The 18,453-nt window shown below is 40.4% G+C and overlaps 1 protein-coding gene across 1 annotated transcript in view; it reads right to left on the bottom strand.

The window, feature by feature from the left end:
* Nucleotides 1-2,977: 2,977 nt before the first annotated feature.
* Nucleotides 2,978-18,453, bottom strand: part of vps72a (vacuolar protein sorting 72 homolog a) — a 33,422-nt gene continuing 17,946 nt past the window's right edge. The window contains exons 4-6 of the mRNA XM_010903946.5: nucleotides 14,729-14,905; nucleotides 9,515-9,659; nucleotides 2,978-4,686 (exon numbers count right to left, since the gene is read on the bottom strand). Of these exons, the coding sequence (XP_010902248.2) occupies nucleotides 4,299-4,686; nucleotides 9,515-9,659; nucleotides 14,729-14,905 (710 nt within the window). The 3' untranslated portion in view covers nucleotides 2,978-4,298. The remainder of the gene's footprint in view (nucleotides 4,687-9,514; nucleotides 9,660-14,728; nucleotides 14,906-18,453) is intronic.

The raw sequence follows: 18,453 nt of genomic DNA, 5'->3' as shown, positions 1-18,453 counted from the left end.
GACCTTATTCTAACAAATAAAACTCACAAATATATAGCTATTTGGGTATTTGCAAATGACATCAGTGACCACTGCCTTATTGCAAGTATCAGAGACACCAGCCTCAACGTCAACAGTGAAGAGGTGACTCTGGGATGCTGGCCTTCTTACTGTTTCTTTTGCCCATCTTAGAATTTTCTTTTTATTAGCCAGTCTGAAATGTGGCTTTTTCATTGCAACTGCCTAGAAGGCCAGCATCTCGGTGTTGCCTCTTCGCTGTTGATGTTGAGACTGGTGTTTTGCGGGTACTATTTAATGAAGCTGCCAGTTGAGGACCTGTGAGGCATCTGTTTCTCAAACTAGACAATTGATGTGAAGGATGTTCCACAGAAAATCACAATGTATTGTGATGGCAATTTCTAAAGACAAAACGATTTACGAAATTGGGGTAAGACAGAGGAAACCTCAAATGCACAATAAACAGTTTATTCTTGCAAGGACAGAATACACAGGTTACAAAGTAACAATGAATAATCTCTAAATTAGTACAGGACAATCATCAGTATTTAAGGGAGACAAAGGGGTGTGGTAAGATGCAGATGCTGCCCATCTGTCTCATGTCAATACAACACATTCACTTTGTTCTATCACATATCCTAGGCTTCACACAAGGCACATGTTGTCCTCCCCCACCTAGGTAAACTTCTCAACCCTTGAGGAGGACTTAAAGCATCTGGACAAACTACAGGTAGACACTAATGTGTTATACAGATAGGCAGATTTACAATTAACCCTATAATCTGCTGATACCAGTCAAGGATGCCCCCTTATACAAATACCAGATCCCCCTCTCCCACATTCCTCTACTTATCTAAACATGGGGACCCAGTCCTTTAATCAGTAAGAAAATATCAGTTAAAGAAACTCCCCTGACAGTATCAATTCATAGACATACACCGAATTAGCCATAACATTATGACCACCAGCCTAATATTTTGTAGGTTTCCATTTTGCTGCCAAAACAGCCCTGACCCATTGAGGCATGGCCTCCACTAGACCTCTGAATGCGTGATGTGGTACACAGTACCAAGATGTTAACAGCAGATCGTTTAAGTCCTTCAAGTTGAGAGGTGGGGCATCCATGGATTGGACATGTTTGTCTAGCACATCCCACATACGCTCAATTGGACTGAGATCTAGGGAATTTGGAGGCCAAGTCAACACCTTGAACTCATTGTGTTCCTTGAAACCATTCCTCAATAATTTTTGCTTTGTGGCAGGGCTCATTATTTTTGTTGAAAGAGGCCTATGCCATCAGGGAATACCGTTGCCATGAAAAGGTGCACAGGGTCTGCAACAATGCTCAGGTAGGTGATATGTGCCTGGTGCCATCAGTTCTCCAAGTATTCAGTGCACCAGACCAGGCCACCTTCTTCCATTGCTCCGTGGTCCACTTCTGATGCTCACATGCCCATTGTTGGTGCTTTCGGCAGTGCACAGGAGTCAGCATGGGCACCCTAACTGGTCTGCGGCTCCCCATGTGCATCAGTTAGCCTTGGCCACCCATGGCCCTGTCGCCGGTTCACCTCTTTTCCTTCCTTGGACCACTTTTGATAGGTACTGACCACTGCAGACAGGGAACATCCCACAAGGGCTCCAGTTTTGGAGATGCTCTGTCCCAGTCGTGCAGCCATCACAATTTGTCCTTGTCACTTAGATCCTTACACTTGCCCATTTGTCCTGCTTCTAACACATCTACTTTGAGGACAGAATGTTCACTTGCTGCCTAATATATCCCACCCACTAAAAGGGGCCATGATAAGATTATCAGTGTTATTCCATTCACCTGTCAGCGGTCATAATGTTATGGCTGATATGTGCATCGAGGCCCACTTGTGACTACTAGTTGTGTGGGAATGTGACTTCCCTATACAATCGATACCTCAGGGTACTCATGTGAATAGAGGCATCGTGTCTCCCCCATAATGTTTATCAGATGTTCTTGACATTCTGTTTTAACACCTATAAAGTGGGATGACTGTGGAGCCAACCTTGGCCAAAGACACTTTGATAGATCCAGATCGGACCTAATAAATACAACTCCGGAAATAATTAAACTCCGGTTTTGAGTGAAGAACAGAAGGGTTAAAATTAAAGACCACTGCAAATTGAATGCTTCTGTTCCTCACTCAAAACTTTCCTTTTCAACTTTTTTGGAAAGGAAAAAAAAGGTGCAGGTGTCTCTTAATTTTTCCCAGAGCTGTATTTGCATCAACCCCTGCAACCAGGACTTTGTAATTTTCTTCTTACATCTCAAGTTTCCTTGATCTACCAAATACTCTACATTTCAACACTCAAATTGAAACGCCGCCCACACCTCTTTCTATTATGGTTAGCGCCAGTTTGTGCTGTTCTGTGAAGGGATCAGTACAAACTCATCAGTCTGTTTTTCAGTTACTTGGCAATTCCAGAGTGACAGTTCCTGCCTCAGTACAATAAGTAGATATTCTGTAAAAAAGTTTCCAGCTACAATAGTCATTTCCAACAATGACAATGTCTACAGTTTGATTAATTTGATGTTATTTAAACAGACAAAATGTTGAAGGAATTTTAAGTGACCCCAAACTTTTGAACGGTACTGTATACAATACTGACCCAAAATAAATTTTCTAAATCAAGAATTTCATTACTAGGAATATAGAGGTCATGGGATACATGCTTTGTGTCTATTGAAACTATGATGGATATAATTCATCACTCATGAGCTGTATACCTAAATACTCATGCAACTGATCTACAAAATCTGGAATGATGACAAATGGCCAGGTAAATAATAAAGGGCCTAAAAGTGTTTTTTGATCATCTTTAACCAGTAGGCTACCCAGCTGCCCCACTATCATACCTCACATATGTGCCTCTCCGCACTGACGAGCAGGATTCAGTACCACTCTCCACCCTACACCTCTATAAGACAAACTTGTCTGAAATTTGAGACAGATGATTTCAAAATATTTTATTTTACAAAAAATTACAAATGTCTTAATAACAATGACAAAGCAATTGTAAAACAATTTCAAAGGTCAAAAGACACCCCGATATTACAGTTTGCTTATTTAAAAAAAAGAATGTGTGGTTAGCATCAATGCCATTACTTGTTTCATGTAATTAGTAAAGGTATTTAAGGATACAAACTGGGATTTGAATATTCCCAGAATTAATGCAATGCTGTTAATCCTCTCTATTTTCAAGTATTGTGGTGGCAGCATTTAGTTATAGGGGTTCCTTGTCACCTGTTCTCTCACTGTTCATTTTGATCCTGTCAATGCCAGGTCAAAAAGTTAGAAAACCCACCGTAGTCTTCTCAAAACCAAAGTGGGTATTATTTTTTTGCTCAAAGAGTATTTGCATACTTTATTCAAATAATACACATTTTCTATGAGCAAATTGTTGAAATTCTAAAATGTTTTGGTATGTATTTTTCTGGTTTGCAGTAAAAAAAAAAATCTCAGTTAACTTGCTAAAATGGACTGGAAAATATTACAGGCAACTCCTAGAAGTAGTTAGAAATAATTAGATTTCAAGATTCTGCTTTTCTTTGAAAACAAACTTCTGTGGTGAGTTATCTGCAATATGAAAATCCATAATTCAATAAATTTGAATAGAGAAAATAAGCAATTATCCTGTTTGTGTCACTGAGTTCCACAATGATCATGGAGAAAAGGTCAAACAAGAGTCAAGGATGGATGATCTCATTCATGAGTATCCTGAGTATCCGTTTTGATGATACGTAACATTAAAGAAGTTTAAGGCCCATGCAAGTGCAACCAACCTCAAACCTTTGGAGAGATTTGAAAACAGTAGTTGGGAGGCACCCATAACGTGTGAGAATTGAAGCAGATTGCACAATACTGGGCCAAACTGCCAGTACAGTTCTTCCATAGCTAAATGAAGCAGTTATTGCAGCTAAAAGACTGACTGCAACCAAGTTGAAGTGAAATAAAGAATTATGGAGACCAAATACTTTTAAATGTCAACTTATTTTTTTTAACAATGTGCGTTACTAGAAGAAAGTGCAAGGGTGGCCACAACTGTAACTAACCTTATTTAGCTAATTAACAATTATTATATTTAGATGTATTTGATTAGGGTTAGTGAAAACCTAAAGGATAAGTAGCTTTCCAGGAACCGGGATGGAAATCTGTGGTGGGGTGGTCATATTGTTGCAAAATAAATCATTGGAATTAAACATTTCAAAAGACAAGGTGCTCAAAATTCTAAGAAACACTCATCCAGATGAGTTGAGAGACTGATATAAACCTCTATGTTACAACGGAGCTCTGCTTTACCATTTTCTGGCGAGCGCCTTTCGGACCCGAAGCATCAACGACAGCAAAACCCCCTGAAGAGTTGGGGAATCCATGAGCTGCCACATATTTGCGGTAGGCTTCACGAATAATGCGAAAGGCTCGTGTATTTGCATAGGGGATGTCAGTAACAGGGTCTCTGTACAATGCAGCTTTGTGGGTGACAGGACACACTTCCTGGGTTGGGGACTGGGTGCCAGACTGCATTGCCTGGGGGAAGGCAGCTTCAAAGGCCTCCTCGTCACTAAAGGTGATGTATGTGCGGGAGAAAAGACCTCCCATGGGTTGCTGGGAAAGCATTGGTGCCACAGGAACAACAGGCTGTGGTGTATCCTGGTCTAACCTTCACAAAGAAAAAAAAAAGAAACTTTTAGCTTTACATGTTAAGAAAATGTGACAAAACATTCAGTTAACTGACAAGGGACCAAAAAAAGCGGAGTCGGCAAAGAAGAGCATGTGTCTTTTGCTGAGTGGGTTGAGTGAGTGACTGTCTGACTACCAATTATAAGTCAAATAGCGTAGTGGTTAGAGATGCGGATTGCCATGTAGGCAACCAGGGTTTGATCCTCGCCACAAACAAAAATTATGCATTAGGATTTGTTCAGGACATACCTTGCTGGCTACAAGCTTCAGTACCTAGGTTATAGTAAGCCTAAAATAAAACTGTTTATGGTTATATTGTGACTATTTCTGGTGGGTTTTGTAAGTACGCATCCGTGTATAACTTTTGGGGTAATATAGACTAGTGTTTTTCAACCCTGCTCCTTGAGGCACCCCGGCCTGCATGTTTTAGATTTCTCTCTGCCGAAACATACATCGGGGAGAACAAGTATTTGATACACAGCCGATTGTGCAGGTTTTACAGAAGACTTTAATTTATATCATAGGTACTCTTCAACTGTGAGTGACAGAATCTAAAACAAAAATCCAGAAAATCACATTGTATGATTTAAGTAATTAATTTGCATTTTACTGCATGATATAAGCATTTGATACATCAGAAAAGCAGAACTTAATATTTGGTACAGAAACCTTTGTTTGCAATTACAGAGATCATACGTTTCCTGTAGTTCTTGTTCTTGAAGTTTTCACACACTGCAGCAGGAATTTTGGCCCACTCCTCAATACAGACCGTCTCCAGATCCTTCAGGTTTCTATCTTTCCAAAAACATCTTGTATACTGAGGCCTAATTCATGACTAGTAAGCATATAGGAATTCATTTTCCACATGAAATATACAGAGGGTAGAAAAAGTATTTGATAAACTGACGAATTTGCAAAATTCATGGGTGACATGTAGAAGTTTGTAATTTTTTATCAAAGGTACTCTTCAACTGTGAGTGACGGAATCTAAAACGAAAATCCAGAAAATCATATTGTAAGATTTTTAAGTAATTAACTTGCATTTTATTGCATGACATAAGTATTTGATACATCAGAAAAGCACAACTTAATATTTGGTACAGAAACCTTTTTTACAGAGATCATACGTTTCCTGTAGTTCTTGACCTGGTTTGCACACACTGCAGCATGGATTTTCATCCACTCCTCCATACTGACCTTCTCCAGATCCATCAGGTTTCAGAGCTGTCCCTGGGCAATACAGACTTTCAGCTCCCTCCAAAGATGTTCTATTGGGTTCAGGTCTGGAGACTGGCTAGGCCACTCCAGGACCTTGAGATACTTCTTACGGAGCCACTCATTAGTTGCCCCGGCTGTGTGTTTCGGGTCGTTGTCATGCTGGAAGACCAAGCCACGACCCATCTTCAATGCTCTTACTGAGGGAAAGAGGTTGTTGGCCAAGATCTCGCGATACATGGCCCCATCCATCCTCCCCTCAATACGGTGCAGTCGTCATGTCCCCAAAGAATGATGTTTCCACCTCCATGCTTCACGGTTGGAATGGTGTTCTTGGGGTTGTACTCATCCTTCTTCTTCCTCCAAACACAGCGAGTGGAGTTTAGACCAAAAAGCTCTCATCAGACCACATGACCTTCTCCCATTCCTCCCCTGGATCATCCAGATGGTCATTGACAAATGACAGACATCTACATGCTTTGTAAGTGGGAAAACCTGCAAAATCGGCAGTGTATCAAATACTTGTTCTCCCCACTGATATAGCTTATCAAGGACTTGATAATGAGCTGATCATTTAAATCAGGTGTGATAGAGCAGGGAGAGATCTAAAATATGCAGGGCGGGGTGCATCCAGGAGCAGGGTTGAAAAATACTGATATAGACAACCCCTAGTGCAATAAGAGAGGGGTTTCCACGATTCTCTAGTCTTTTCACTAGACGGAAAACCCTAACCCAATTGTATCAATGTAATTCATGAATGAAAGAAAAGCAAGCATTGTTTTGCGAAATGAAATGAAATAGCTTTGTCAGTGTAAATTTTCTTCAGTCTCGCTAGCAACTGTTTAATTCTTATGACTATTCCAAGTAGTAAGTAGATACTAGTAGGCCTATTCCTGGCTAATACAGTTAGCCAGTAATAGTTCATAGATGCTATTTGTGGTGGAAATACACTTAATACAAAATGTTAGTCAGTTGAACACAATGTTTAATTTTATGACGACGTAGAATGTCCCAATCAGTCCCGATACTGGCATACTAGCTCACTATATAAATGGAGTATGACCCAGTTAAAAACCAGCTGTCAGATGAGCTACCAATATTTAAAGTATGCATAGTGGCAGCAAAAAGGCAGTGTGAAACAGCACTTTGAATGATACATTTTTTGCATGCGATTTGTGGAACACAGATTGCATTGTCATAGTAATCGGAGCCACCAAAACGCTCTATGCAGACGAGCTATACGAGAAGCACAGACGTCCATACCGCATTCGAAAAAAATAGTTCTCCATGTGAGCACCGTGCTCGGAACAACTCGTTCTCTCAGTGTGCAAAACTAACTATTTTAGAGTGTATGCCCCTATAGCAGGAAGGAGATCACCATAGGAACGTACTTTGAAGGTACCAGTCGTTTGTTTGCATGACTACATTAGTTAGCAAACTAATAAAACAAATAATTTTCACCTCGGACACAAGCCTGATGAGAACGAGCATTTCGGATGCCAGGGCGCGGGATCTCCTCTCTTCCCTAAACCTGTGTCGCCCACCTTGTGTGGTGGGCGACACAGGTATGATATGATATGTTATATGATATGTTCCACAAACTCAAATGTCAATGTCACACAGCATATTGTGAATTCCGACTGCGGATCACGTCATATTTACAAATCATAAAGTATTTATTTGTGATTTTTAAATGTGTTTGAAGATTCCGAACTACATTTGTGGACTGTGTTTCCTATTGAAAGATCATGATGTATCTGTTTGTAGAATTTGTGCAATTGTAGATTTTTATGTAGTGTAAAACATGAGTAAAATTTTAGTCAAAATGTTACAAACAAATAGGAATCCACAAATATAACGTGAATGGCAAATAGTGAATTTACCATTCAAAGGTGTGAGGGATAATTGCAAACATTTTCCATATATTCAAATCCTTGCTTTGATGTACAAGTAGAAAGGAGTTTATTTATGGGTAGTGAAATATATGTGGATTGTGTTTTGTATCTGCAGATCATGAGAACTGTTACATTCATTCCAGGTCTTCTAGAGGTTCCATTGGTTCACATGCTTGGTGGTTTTGGTTTTAATTTAATCTGTAGCAACAATGTCAGGTCACAAGTGTCAATCAGATACAGGCTAACAAGTGGCTCTAGTAGGAAGATCTGAAAGTGCAAAAAGCCAATATGATGTTGGCTCCATTACCATCCTAACGCCCTGCCCTTAAAGGGGCAATTTCACCTCTTGTTCCATCTGTATATTTTTCTTTGACACAGGTCACAAGATCTTGATGCATTACCTGTTATTTGGACTACATGAAACCTACAGTGCATCCTCATGTGTGTTTCATACTGTAATTGGGGAAAACATATTTTGGCTAAAAATCTTAGTTTCATCTGGTGAACCAAAAGGTTAGTATAACACCCTGCCTTATGGTCATGTCCCATTATATAAGGGTCAGTTCTTAGGACAACAGTTTATTGCTGTAAATACAATGCAATGAAAAATAAAATGGGTGTTCCTGCTGCTAACATAAAATCCTGTAGGAAACACTGTCATATCGCTTTATTCTTTGATCACTAATTTGGATTGAGATACCAGGGTGGAGAGTCCCCCTGGAGGGTGGTTAGAGTATTGTAACAATCTAAATGTTTTACTTGTTTTGTGCCATCTGTGATCACACCTAAACTCAATGTCTTGTTTTGTCAGTACTCTGTTTTTCCCCCCACTCTTTTTAAACCTGTATGTATATGCAGAGCCCAGCTGTAAGAGAGACCTTGGTCTTAGTCTGTGTTCCTTGTTAAATGTTTAATAATAATAAAAATGTGTTACTTCTCGAAAAAAGCTGCATACATTATTCACACATGAACCAGCTCCACTTTCTGTTAATGTGAGTCTGACTGAATTGAGACAATTCAGTAAAATTTAGTGTTATCAGGTAGATAATCCTCGCCCTAAAAACACTCACGTGCATTTTCCAACTGCATTGCATTTCAAATGTTTTACTACGCTAGAGTTTGAGCACTTAATTACTGGAAATTGCCCATTTATGGTACAGGGCTTTCCCATTTCACTCAAAATATTCACACAAAAAGACTGAAAACGTATACAACAAAGCAGTTACAATAATGTACAGTGTTCACTCGCATGCACTCACAGGGCTCACGCACACAACTCTTACATAAAGGAATAAATGCTCCTCTGTGTTTAATAACAAAAAAATATGTGGAGTTGCGTTCTGTGAACAGGCAATTCATATATGAGAAACATATTTGGGGGCATAATTAAGAATGGGATAGTAGAAATGAGAGAGAAAATTTCTAATATCTCATCCAAGCATGATTAAAGATAATGGGTCGCTTAACTTAATGTTTACTGTGATTAGATGCTATGTTTGTTCATGTGGGTACAACTTCCTGTAACTTGTTCTAAGGTTAAAATAGAGAAATACAAATGTTTTATAATTTCCATTACTCAGATATGGTGGGGAGAACCAGTGTTCATTTTAACAATCTATGACTTCTGTATATTTAAAAACAAATGCAGAAGCAAACTAAAAACAGATTTTTAGGGTTGTGGACATTTTATCTCCTTACCCTTCCACGTCCACATTTTCCTCCTTTAAGATGGAGTGAGGCACCAGGGGCATGAGGACAGAGTGGTAGCGGATGGTGGGGCCCTCAAATCGCTGCTTCTTATGGACCTGTTTTTTCTTATCAGCCTCAAGACGCTCATAGTTCTCTTTAAAAGAAAAACATTCAGAAAATTGTCAATTAATAAACACTATGCTATACGCTATAAACAAGAACAATAGGCTACAGTGAGAACATGATCATAAACACTGAGCGGAAAAATTAGTCCATGGACCCTGATGCCTGGTCTAAAATGGGCAGGCTAATGGCAGAGTGCATATGTTGGGTCATGACAGCAATTTTGAAACGACTGAACACCAGACTCTTTAAAATATTTTTACCAACTATGCATCCAGTTATGGCTACAGTTTAGCATAGCCCTCATCACTTGGATATATCCACCAGGATTCATGTTTCATGTCACTAAGCATCTGTTGACCCAGAATGGTTCCAACAACATGACAGTGAGTTCTGTTTATTGAATTGTCTGTGTAGTCCACAGTGATTACCCTTTTAATTTCGTGTTACCCTTTATTGCATCTTAGAAATGTATGGCTTTTGCCACTGGCCGTTTTAATAGCTTATTAGCCAGTAATAGGCTTACTAGCTTCCTTCATTCATGAATGACATTGATACAATAACTATCAATATAGGTGAAGATAACTGGCTTTTTCACCAAGTTAAAAGACGAGAGAATCGTGGAAACCCCTACTCTTTCACTGCCCAGGGGGTTTCGATCTAGCCTATATTACCCCAAAAAGCACTCACTCAGTCATTCACTCAGCAATGATAGGATATGGGCATGAGAAACTTAACACATAAGTGCTGACTAACTCTGAACCAAGGACAATAGAGAAGATGTGATGCCCGTTACTGATCAGCCCAACACATCCTATCCATACATCCAGTCCATACCTCCTGATAGGAGTTGTCCATGTGACTTTCATAGGCTCTATGAAGAGGCCCATGGACCATAGGTTGGAACATACCATACAAGGGTATTTTGTAGGATAATGGACTGTGTGATGGTTGGCTATGACCACTCACTGCCACCTATGTGTATTGGCATAAAAGACTTAACCTTGTAATTACTGGAGAACATGGAAGAACTATGGAAGATCAACATCTTGGACTCATGCTGAATAAAGATGCCGGTTGCATTTATTTTGTTGCTTGATTAAAAATGGACAGAATTTAACAGCAAGAAACATTTGCTCTTCTTGGCCGGCTCTGCCTAAGCGGTCCGGCAAAAACCTCTGTATACTGCTAAGGACAAAAGTAGTTGGTTCTTGCAGTGGCAGGAATATATTTTCCTGCGCACAGGAAGTGATGCGTTTGAAGTAACAAACAGAGGTGAGGCTGAATTATTTTTAATCAAGCAGTGAGAAACGCTAGCCAATATTATTTAAAAAATAATGGAAGTTCAGAATGTAACGGAACCTAAGCAAATACAGATTAAAACAAAAGCAAGCAAATCTGCTAAAAGTGAGGCTGATGGACGCCGTGCAAAAACATTGGTGCAAACATTGGTGCAGCTGCCCATCCACAATGGATGGAACACAAGGAGCAATATGCATTACACTGCAACACTGATGCAGCAATTGTTCTGTTAAATAATTAAGTAAAGTTAAAGCTAAAACACAACATAGCTAATCTCATACTGCAGTTAGTAAATGCCCTGTGTGTGTTAATGTGGCTAGTGTTACAGACCGAGCAGTCTATGGCTATAGACTATGATTTTACACATCAAACCAGCAGGCATAGTTCTCAATGTTTGCTACTATTGTCAGCTTCTAACCACATCAGCTTTCCAGCAAAGACAATGTTGGCTGCCTAGAATAACATCATACTTCTAGAACCACTTCTATAACTGGCAAAAACTATTGACAAATTTGGTTAACTAGCTAACTTTCAGTGGATAAAGAAGCAAGCTGGCTTGGATATTATTTAGCCGTCAGTACATGCTGTTTGCTTTGTGTTCCAGCCCAGTAATCGAAAAACATTACCAGGGCAAGTTTAGACAAGCACCTAGCGGTTTTCACTTTTCTGCATTTATGCTAAATCAGATACACTTAGTTTAATTAATTTTTGTATATAATTAAAATAATGGCATGTCAACTCAACTGTTCGGATGAAGGCCAATTTTCTAGATGAGCTGAATAACAGATAACATTTGGGTCTTAAGAGTGAACTGACGTCAAACCAGTGAGAGGCGAGATTTCTGGGAAAATTATGCGGAAATACTTCAACAAATATATACATGATTTCAGGCATTCATGAGAGAAAACATGCTCACACCGTCTCTGATCTTTAATAACGGTGGCTAAAAATTATTGTGATTGCGGTTTAAAGGAAACTGAACCATAGATTAGTTTACCTTCGCCCATATACTATTGTCAGGTTAAAGAGCAACCTAACATTACAATTTAAATTATCCTTTGAAGCAGAGATATTCAAATCCTACAAGTCCCGGAGCCAGGTAATTTTCTATTCTCTTATCATTAATTGCACCCACCTAGTGCCCCAGGTCCAAATAAGTCCCTGAATAGAGTGGAACTAGCTTCGAGTTACAGATTTTCAGTACCACTACTTTAACATATACAGTATGTTGCTCCAAAACCTATATATATATTGTTCAGTCTTAATGGAGCCTTCACAAATGTACAAGTCACCCGTGCCGTGTGCACTAATGCACCCCCATACCATAATAGATGCAGGCTTTTGAATAGTACACTGAGATAAGAAGCTGGATGGTCCCTGTCCTCTTTAGCCCAAAGGATCCTGTGACCATGATTCCCAAAAATTATTTCACATTTTGAAGCGTCAGACCACAGAATAATTTCTCACTTCACCTCAGTCAATCTTAAATGAGCTCGGGTCCAGAGATGGCAGCAGCGTTACTAGATCTTGTTTATGTATGGTTAATTCTTTGCATGGTAGAGTTTAAACTTGCACATACTGTGTTCACAGACAATGATTTTCCGAAGTGTTCTTGAGCCCATGCAGTGATGCCCACTACAGAATGCAGTTCTGCCTTAGGGCCTGAAGCTCATGGCCATCCCATATAGTTTTCTGGCCTTGTCCCACCTTTCCAGTCTTTTGTTAGCCCTGTCCCAGCTTTTGTGAAATGTGGGCATATACAGCTCTGGAAAAAAGTGGTATCTTAATCTTTTCTAGAGATGTACAGTGGATAGAACAAGTATTTGATACACTGACAATTTTTCATATTTTCCTACTTACAAAGCATGTAGAGGTCTGTAATTTTTATCGTATGTACACTTACACTGGGTGAGACGGAATGTAAAACCAAAATCGAGAAAATCACATTGTATGATTTTTAAATAATACATTGGCATTTTATTGCCTACCAACCAGTAAGAATTCCGGCTCTCACAGAACTGTTAGTTTTTCTTTAAGAAGCCCTCCTGTTCTCCACTCATTACCTGTATTAACTGCACCAGTCAGACTCCAACCTCTCCACAATGGCCAAGACCAGAGAGCTGTGTCAGGGATAAAATTGTAGAACTGCACAAGGCTGGGATGTGCTACAGGACAATGGGCAAGCAGCTTGGTCAGAAGGCAACAACTGTTGGCGCAATTATTAGAAAATGGAAGAAGTTTAAGATGATGGTCAATCTCCCTCGGTCTGGGGCTCCATGCAAGATCTCACCTCGTGAGGCATCAACGATCATGAGGAAGGTGAGGGATCAGCTCAGAACTACACGGCAGGACTGGTCAATGACCTGAAGAGAGCTGGGACCACAGTCTCAAAGAAAACCATTAGTAACACACTACGCCGTCATGGATTAAAATCCTGAAGCACACGCAAGGTCCCCCTGCTCAAGCCAGCGCATGTCCAGGCCCGTCTGAAGTTTGCCAATGACCGTCTGGATGATCCAGAAGAGGAATGGGAGAAGGTAATGTGGTCTGATGAGACAGAGCTTTTTGGTCTAAACTCCACTCGCCGTGTTTGGTGGTAGAAGAAGGATGAGTACAACCCCAAGAACACCATCCCAACCGTGAAGCATGGAGGTGAAACATCATTCTTTGGGGATGCTTTTCTGCAACAGGGACAGGACGACTGCACCGTATTGAAGGGAGGATGGATGGGGCCATGTATCGCAAGATCTTGGCCAACAACCTCCTTCCCTCAGTAAGAGCATTGAAGATGGGTTGTAGCTGGGTCTTCCAGGATGACAACGACCCGAAACACACAGCCAGGGCAACTAAGGAGCTCCTTAAGAAGCATCTCAAGGTCCTGGAGTGGCCTAGCCAGTCTCCAGACCTGAACCCAATAGAACATCTTTGGAAGGCGCTGAAAGTCCGTATTGGCCAGGGACAGCTCTGAAACCTGAAGGATCTGGAGAAGGTCAGTATGGAGGAGTGGATGAAAATCCATGCTGCAGTGTGTGCAAACCAGGTCAAGAACTACAGGAAATGTATGATCTCTGTAAAAAAGGTTTCTGTACCAAATATTAAGTTGTGCTTTTCTGATGTATCAAATACTTATGCCATGCAATAAAATGCAAGTTAATTACTTAAAAATCTTACAATATGATTTTCTGGATTTTCGTTTTAGATTCCGTCACTCAGTTGAAGAGTACCTTTGATAAAAAATTACAAACTTCTACATGTCACCCATGAATTTTGCAAATTCGTCAGTGTATCAAATACTTTTTCTCCCCTCTGTATATTTCATGTGGAAAATTAATTCCTATATGCTTACTAGTCATGAATTAGGCCTCAGTATACAATATGTTTTTGGAAAGATACATGGTCTAATATTCAGTGGACATTTCCTCACATCACCATGTCAATTACAGATCATTTTCTAACCTTGTCAGTGACTGTACAGCAGTCTTTTTTTAGACCACTGCATCTTTTTCTTTCCTTTCCAAAAAAGTCAAAAAGGAAAGTTTTGAGTGTGGAACAGAATGGTTACATTAAAGAGACCACTGCAAACTGAACGGTTCGTTTCCTAACTCAAAACATTCCATTTCAACTTTATTGGAATGGAAAGAAAGTGTTCTCTTAAATTTTTCCGGAGCTGTATTTCCTATTCATTTTGCTATATTTTCTATTCAAACTAATTTCATGTTTTCATGGAACAGATTACAAGTTATTATCCTGAATTTACAGGGCAATTAGTGACTATTAAGAATTTCCTTTAAGTCTTACCCAGTGATCGGAGGTTTATTTGGGCAGTTATTTTTGCCTCAGCCAGCAACTCCTCCTGGGTCAGGGGTCGGTCATGATGGGCTCCTCTCCGCCGTCGTGGGGCATCCTGTCTTTCTTGCAGCCGCAGGTTGGTCTTTCGCGTATGCTCGCTGGTTGACTGCCGCACAGACTTCCGAGCTGGGGGAGAGTTTCCGTCAGCCAAACTCCACTCATAGTCAATTTCCTAATATGTTATAGATTTTATAACTTAAGTTAATAGAAAAAATCTATTATTCTCCCATACCAATTTAGAGGTATTTGAATTGCAATTATGGCCTTGCCTCCACAAATCATGGGTTGTCCCACCTAACATCAATCAAATGTATTTATAAAGTGCTTAACAGAAACACCCGGCCTTAAACCCCAAGGAGCAAACAGTAGTGTTGAATTTCAGTGGCTAGGAAAAACTCCCTAAGAAGGCCTAAATTTAGGACGAAACCTAGAGAGGACCCAGGCTCAGAGGGGTGACCAGTCCTCTTCTGGCTGTGCCTGGAGAGATATTAAACGTCCAATTGGAATAATTTATAAATGCATGTGGGCTAAATCCAGAGTCTATTTAAATTTAGACTAGGTCATTAGTATGACCAGATGGACAAGGACAAAACAGCAACGGGCCCCCCAAACCAGGTATTCCGCCGGTGTGGAGCAGGACCTCATGTCCTCCTAAAGTATAAAACGGGAGGAGACTGGGAAAATTTAGAAAATGCATTCCTCATATCAACAACGATTTATAGAACTTGGTGGGGAAGGAGAACTGACCCAATCCCCCAGCACAATAGTATGGCAGCGTAAGACCTTGGGACTGAGACATGGGGGGTCCGGCGACACTGTGGCCCTACCCGGGGAGGCCCTGGACAGGGCCCAACAGGCAGGAAATCAATCAACCCACATTGCCAGGCATCAACCAAAGGGACACCCACCAACCACAACCACCATGAATGAGGGGTGCCAGCAGAGTACAGCCCAATTGCACAATTGCCCAACAGAGAGAAAACAGGCCAGTGACTCCTTCCTGAAAATGCATTGGAGGGAGGGCATCCCAGTGGTGACAAGAGCCCACCTGGCAAGACAGCAAGGGTGGACAGTATCAAGCCTTCTGGTCACCTTCACGCCCCTGGGCCAGGCTACACCTAATCATAAACCGTGCTGTAGAGATGAGTTTTTAGTAGACACTTGATTGTTTGCACTAAGGTTATAGTTTTGCAATTTTTATTAGTTTTTATTTTTATTTCATTTTGACTTTTTGTTTTCAAATTCAGTTTAGTTTTAGTTTTAAAAGTGGGTTTGCTAGTTTAGGAAAAAGCTTAGTTTTAGTTTAGTTTTTATTAGTTTTAGTTTTATTCTTTTTTTGTAATATGGGCTATTTGTCAGGGGCAAGATTCAAAAAGGTCAGAAAAAGTATTGTGTAATAATAACTCAACAAAAACTATGTTGTTTAGGGGCAAAGTGTTATGATATGTATATTTGGAGCAAGGCACAGATTCACAGATGTTAGCACTCAAAACCTGTGATAACCATGAATCATCATACATTTAGATGTCTAGTACTAGTTTTGTTATGACCTTTGCGCCAAGAGCATAAATAGATAGAACTCAAAATGCAGATTAAGTTTTTAGCCATCTGATCGCTATTTAGTAGATTTGCATTAATGTTTTGGAAAAAAAGTATCTGAAAGGGATAGTTAAAATAATTCCTTCGTTAATAATGTTACACAGAACTTTATTATATTAAATATGGTTCACGCCTTCACAAAATATACACATTTAACACCCTAGAGGCCTACCAAATTCACACCCCATGGAAATTCCTTTAACGTTACCTCTTACAAAATCCACACGCCGTACCAAAAATCTAACGTTACACATCTTTTAAACAGAATTCACACTCTATACAAATACCACAGCTGTACAATTTTCACACCCTATTCTAAATTTATACAATAGCCTCCTGCCTACTCATCTGGATTGAAGCAGCAAACATTCAGTGTAAAAGTAAAAATAAAATAACATTATTTAATATTTGAATCACAGCTTATAGGGTTTTGACATCGACAACACAAGTGCATTTTACCTCAAACTTGCGACTAGTTAACTTTCTAAAAAAGGCGCAATCACTTCTCGGGTAGACATTAACACACTGACAAAATAATATTCAGAATTAAAAATATTTTTATACCACTTTTTAATGTGTGATTGCGTAAAGGTGTTCACGAGATACCAACCTTTTGCGAACTTGCTTCAACGTCGAACACTCGTTCTCATGGAGACGCGGTGTGCACGGAGGGAAGGGGTGGGTGTGTGTGTGTGTGTGTGTGTGTGTGTGTGTGTGTGTGTGTGTGTGTGTGTGTGTGTGAGACAGAGAGACGGAGGGAGAGCAGGGAAAGGAAACACAGCTGAGCGAATACTTAAAAAAGGAAAGACATTGACAAAGACGAAAACTAAGAACATTTACCCTATAATTTTATTTTAGTTAGTTTTGTCAACCACACATTACAGTTTTAGTTAGTTATCGATTTTTTGTAATGCCTCGTTTTTCTTTTTATTTCAGTTAACGACAATGTTTTTTCCCACCTAGTTTTCATTTTTTCGTTCATTTTCGTTAACGATTATAACCTTGGTTTGCACTGAGGATGAATAACATCTTAGGATGAATACACTAATTTAGCACATCCTCTGGGTAAAGACAAACAGCAAAATAGCTAAAATGCAGTTTAGTGAAATTTGTATTTTGCACCAATTCAACCAATTGAGAATTTAAAACTAAATGCTTCAAATTAAGGGGAAATGGCTTTAAGAGCCACACCGGAGGGTGTGTTCCAACTACAGGGGGATCACACTTCTCAGCCTCCCCGGGAAAGTCTATGCCAGGGTACTGGAGAGGAGAATACGGCCGATAGTAGAACCTCGGATTCATGAGGAACAGTGTGGTTTTCATCCGGGCCGTGGAACACTGGACCCGCTCTATACCCTCTACAAGGTGATGGAGTATTCATGGGAGTTTGCCCAACCAATCCAAATGTGTTTTGTGGATTTGGAGAAGGCATTCGACTGTGTCCCTCGCGGCATCCTGTGGAGGGTGCTTTGGGATTATAGGGTCCTGGGTGTTTTGCTAAGGGCTGTCAGGTCCCTGTACGACTGAAGCAGGAGCTTGGTTCCCATTGCCGGCAGTAAGTCAGACTTGTTCCCAGTGTATGTTGGACTCCAGCAGGGCTGTCCTTTGTCGCCGGTTCTGTTTGTAATTTTTATGGACATAATTTCTAGGCGCAGCCAGGGGCCGGAGGGTGTCAGGTTTGGGGACCACACGATTCCGTCTCTGCTCTTTGCGGAAGATGTTGTCGTGTCGGCCCCTTCAAACCAGGACCTTCAGCATGCACTGGGACGGTTTGCAGCAGAGTGTGAAGCGGTGGGGATGAAAATCAGAACCTCCAAATCCGAGGCCATGGTCCTCAGTCGGAAAAGGGTGGCTTGCCCACTTCAGGTTGGAGGAGAGTTCTTGCCTCAAGTGGAGGAGTTTAAGTATCTAGGGGTCTTGTTCATGAGTGAGGGAAGGATGGAACGGGAGATTGACAGACGGATCGGTGCAGCTTCTGCAGTAATGCGGTTGATGTATCGGTCTGTCGTGGTGAAGAAAGAGCTATTCTTCAAGGGTATAGGAATGTGGCATGTTAGAGTAAGCTGAATCCGGCT

This window comes from Esox lucius, chromosome 6, assembly GCF_011004845.1.
Source record: "Esox lucius isolate fEsoLuc1 chromosome 6, fEsoLuc1.pri, whole genome shotgun sequence".
NCBI classification, from domain to species: domain Eukaryota; kingdom Metazoa; phylum Chordata; class Actinopteri; order Esociformes; family Esocidae; genus Esox; species Esox lucius.
Note: the sequence above shows the minus strand (reverse complement) of the source record. Positions and strands in the feature narration are given on the sequence as shown.